The sequence below is a fragment of the Oenanthe melanoleuca genome, chromosome 1A (genome assembly GCF_029582105.1).
Source record: "Oenanthe melanoleuca isolate GR-GAL-2019-014 chromosome 1A, OMel1.0, whole genome shotgun sequence".
In the NCBI taxonomy this organism is placed as follows: domain Eukaryota; kingdom Metazoa; phylum Chordata; class Aves; order Passeriformes; family Muscicapidae; genus Oenanthe; species Oenanthe melanoleuca.
Genome location: NC_079334.1, coordinates 43,591,923 through 43,595,885, shown reverse-complemented (window position 1 = coordinate 43,595,885; position 3,963 = coordinate 43,591,923). Strand labels below are relative to the sequence as shown.

The following is a 3,963-nucleotide window of genomic DNA, read 5'->3' as shown; positions in this document are numbered from 1 at the left end:
GATATTCCTTCCATACTCCTCTGATCAGATTGAAGGCATTGAAAGGAAATAAATAGCTACCTGCTTATAACATTCACAAACCAGGAATAAAATGGCATCTGCGATAAAGATATGCAGATTTATTTTTATAGCAAAGGGAAATATTTGAATTTGAACCTAAAGGGATACTAAGGAACAGAATAATAATTGGTTATCTGCCAATAAATCCCATGCTAGAACACATAGGTCTGAATGCCAAATTAAAGTGTACACTCTTAGCACCCACTTTTATTTAGAGTATGTATATGTGTGTGTAAGGGGTGTGTGTAGGTGTCCAGTTAACTGCTTGCACATCAGGAAATGCATGGAAAATCAAGTCCCATGTTGTGAAGCCAAAAAACCTGAACTGCTGCTGTGCTGCTGATACCTGTGATCCACAATGGAATTCAAAACTGAAGCACGGGTTCAGTGTCACAAGCACACCAAATTCTTTTATTTTTAAAAATTACATTAAGCTGCTTGGCATTCTAAAAATGTACATAAAGAGTTAATTTAAACCAGGTGCTAGAAAGAGTTAATTTAAACCAGGTGCTAGTAAGAGATGGCAAAATCTTTTTCTGACTTTGTGCTGCCTTCTCAAGATTTGTCACTGTCCCCCAGTCACACCAGAATGATGAACAATTCATGGTTCTCTCTGAAAACATATTCAAGTTTAATTATATCAGGTTCCTTTTCAATTACGTTTCAATTTGTTGGACCAGGCATTAGTAAAATTTTACTACTTAGAAATCCAGAATCACATATGGGGAAGTACTTTAGGACACAAAATATCTAAGATACTCTTATGTATCTTTGTCGGTCTTTACAGGGATTCATTCTGATAAGACGATGGTGATTGAAGCACTAAGCCAGGCTTGCACAACACAGAAACTTCCTGTACATGTTACAGAACTGCAGAGAAATATATTTTTACAACAAAACCCACATTTTTTCAGCTTCCTTATCCACAAAATCAGGGATGGTAGTAAAATATCAATATGTCTTGTGAACAGAGGGAATGTAACAGAACAGCAAAAAGCTCTCAACATTTATGCAGAAGTACTGTTTTCCTCAGGGTCTCTGTCTACGAGATGAATGCTCCCCGTGAACATGGATTCGTCTTGAGCCGAGGTATTCTCCAGCTGCTTCTTTGTGCAATATGGAATCTGGCCACAGAAATACATATAAATCCATGGGTTGGTGCAACTATTTAGGTTGCCAAGGAGCATTATAATGGTGAATGCCGAACCTAGAACAAAACAGTTAAAGGGATAAGAGATTAAACAAAACACTCATAGAAATAAGTCACATTTTCACAGTCTGCTGCTTTCTGCTGTATCTATTCATATCTTAAAGGTAATCTAATAATAGGAAAATCCCATTTCAATGCAATTTGCAGTTGCTGAAGGTATAAAACACACTTTATTGTATGCATTCAGAATGAAATAGTTTCATCTAGTTCTTTTTTGATGTAGATACATTAACTTTAAAAGCAATTACTAAGCTGTTAAATTTAACACATATAAATAAACACAGATACATATTTTGACATAAGTATATGTAGAATAGGTCTCAAATTCACACTGACAGGAAGAATTCTTAAAATTCAGAAACAATACTGTTTTTATCGGGCAGGATTATTATATTTTTTTCCTCCTTCTTAACCTCTATTAGAATAGGAGAATTTAAAGTCACATATAGAATTTGCCTTTCAGAAAGAGGCAATAGCATAAATTTGACAAGACTATTTCTGTTTGCAACATGCTGTTTGATAACTCTCTCAGGCTTGCTTTTTTGCATTATATACAGCTGTTTGACAACTTTGAGTTGCTTCAAAGTGTACTACAGAAATTCCATCAATATGATTTCAATATTAAAAAAAAAAAATCAGATGTCTTATAATATCACTGTTCCACCCAGTAAATAAGAAATAATTTTATTACTTTGAATAGTCAATTGCTCCTTTTCACCTCAAGAATCCAAAATACTGCTGCTATAACACCTAAAACCTCTAAAAATCTAGGCTCTGCTGAAGCACAATACTTTTCACCATGCTGTTCATGAATCTTTAAATTCTTAATCACTCAAAATACACACACAGAATAGACACATGTTGTTTTGATCACATAGCACAAGAAATTCCCTGTACCTAATTAAATACAGAAGATAATCAATCCAGGTATTTCTTTTTCTCGAATGACCACATGTAGCCTTTACACAACAGCAAAATGCAAACATAAAGCACTCGACAGCAGTGTGCTAGCCTGCTCTGCAGCTGTGACTGAGGAGGGAGAGCATCTTACCTTCGGTCAGGATGCTGGGGAACCACACGGACCAGAGCTGTGCAATGAAGAAAGGTGACCAGCAGAGAACATATGCAACAACTGTCACCACTGTCATTTTTACTGTCTTGATCATAGCCTTTGAAATACAGTTCACACTGCTTGCCCGGGATGGCAGGACTTGATTCTGATTTGTTGCTTCGCATTCATTCTGTTTTTTCACATTTATATTTCTTCTGATTATTTTGCAAATCTTGACCTGGCATGTGATAAGGATTGCTGAGGGAATGAAGAATATAACTACAAAAATCCAAGTCACATATGCCCTTGGGCCCCAAGGCTGAATAAATTCACCCCAACATTCAAAGACACCTGGAGATATTTCAGTCTTAGAAAAGATAAATACCTGCGGTAGGCTAAGAATCAGTGCTATAGACCAGCTGGTGCAAATGGGGATGTTCCAGAGAGCTCTCTTCTTTTGGAAAGTGACCATAGGGTAGCAAACGGCTTGATATCTGTCCACTGTCATAACCACTATCATATAAGTAGAGGCAAACATGCCCAGCAATTGTAGATACTTGATAATTCTGCACAAGAAATCTGGCCCTATGAAAACATCTGTAATATCCCATATGAGTTGAGGCAGCACTTGGAAAAAGGCTACCACTAAGTCAGCAATGCTGAGGTGAAGCATGAACACATACATCCTAGACAGCTTCTTTCTTCTCCGCCACAGCACCAGTATGAGAATGAAATTGCCCACAGATGCTGTCAGAAATATGACCCCCAGCACAGCAATCTCTACTTGAGCTAATTGCTCATCTCTTTCTGGTCTTCCAATAGGATCTGACTGATTTGTCAAACCCAGGAATCTGTGAGAAGCAGGACTCTCGGTCTGATGTGTGTTATCCTGCATAGGAAATGAGAAATTCTTCATAATGCACAGAAGCTACTCTCAGTAGCTGCCACTTGCGACTCAGGTTGACAGCTGTGAAGCACTGGCTGGCAAACAAACCAGCCTGGGTCCGAGTTGCAGGATATCTTCAAGCAAATCTTCCTGCTCATGTGAACCAAAGCAGTGGGACTTGGATAGTGATAAAATTCTGTCTCTTGCTGGCATGCAAAAAGGCTTTATATAGGCTCCCAGCAGACAGAGCCTTATGTAACTGCACAGCCCTCGGGTAGGCTGCAGGGACAGCAGCCAATGGCAGACCGAGCCACACAATTGGGGGAAATATATAAATAAAAGGCAAACTTCAGAGGCTCAACATGATTCAACTACTCACTTCAGAAAAAACCCGAAGTTGTAAATAGCTGTGGTCAGACTCATACTTAAATGACCTTACTCAGGAGAGTTCTTGCAAAATTTTTTCTACGCAAACCAGCGGAGCACATTTCAGGAGAAGTGGGAGGAAGGTTTATACAGAGATAAAATTGGGTCCCTGAGCTCAGGCACATCGTAATGGCAACCTCCAGCCTCCTGGGGCATGACCACATCCTAAATGCAGCACAGACAAAGAAATGCATTTTTCCATAGCCCTTTTTTTTTTTTTCCTTCTTCTCTTTTTTGGAGTCACCTGGTTCTAAAATAAAAAGAAAAATATTTTTACATAGCCCTAAAAATAAAACTTTTATTTCAACACAGGGTCAAGACTTAGAGGTT

The 3,963-nt window shown here is 38.3% G+C and overlaps 1 protein-coding gene across 2 annotated transcripts; it reads right to left on the bottom strand.

The window, feature by feature from the left end:
* Window positions 1–443: 443 nt before the first annotated feature.
* LOC130248484 (arg8-vasotocin receptor-like) lies at window positions 444–3,418 on the bottom strand. 2 transcript variants are annotated; one of them, XM_056482269.1, is made up of 3 exons: window positions 2,707–3,418; window positions 2,322–2,559; window positions 444–1,267 (listed from the first exon to the last, which is right to left on the bottom strand). In XM_056482269.1, exons 1-3 carry the CDS (start codon window positions 3,235–3,237, stop codon window positions 1,068–1,070), a joined length of 969 nt encoding a protein of 322 aa, XP_056338244.1. In that variant the 5' UTR covers window positions 3,238–3,418; the 3' UTR covers window positions 444–1,067. The 2 variants fall into 2 exon arrangements, with proteins under 2 accessions (XP_056338244.1, XP_056338243.1); XM_056482268.1 differs by having other exon boundaries at window positions 2,322–3,417.
* Between the last annotated feature and the right edge of the window lie 545 nt (window positions 3,419–3,963).

Excerpts from the sequence above, each read along its gene's own strand:
- LOC130248484 (XM_056482268.1), bottom strand. The coding sequence starts at position 3,237 with ATGAAGAATTTCTCATTTCCTATGCAGGATAACACACATCAGACCGAG. Across the intron at positions 1,268-2,321 it reads CCCCAGCATCCTGACCGAAG|GTTCGGCATTCACCATTATA; the intron begins GTAAGATGCTCT and ends GTTTTGTTCTAG.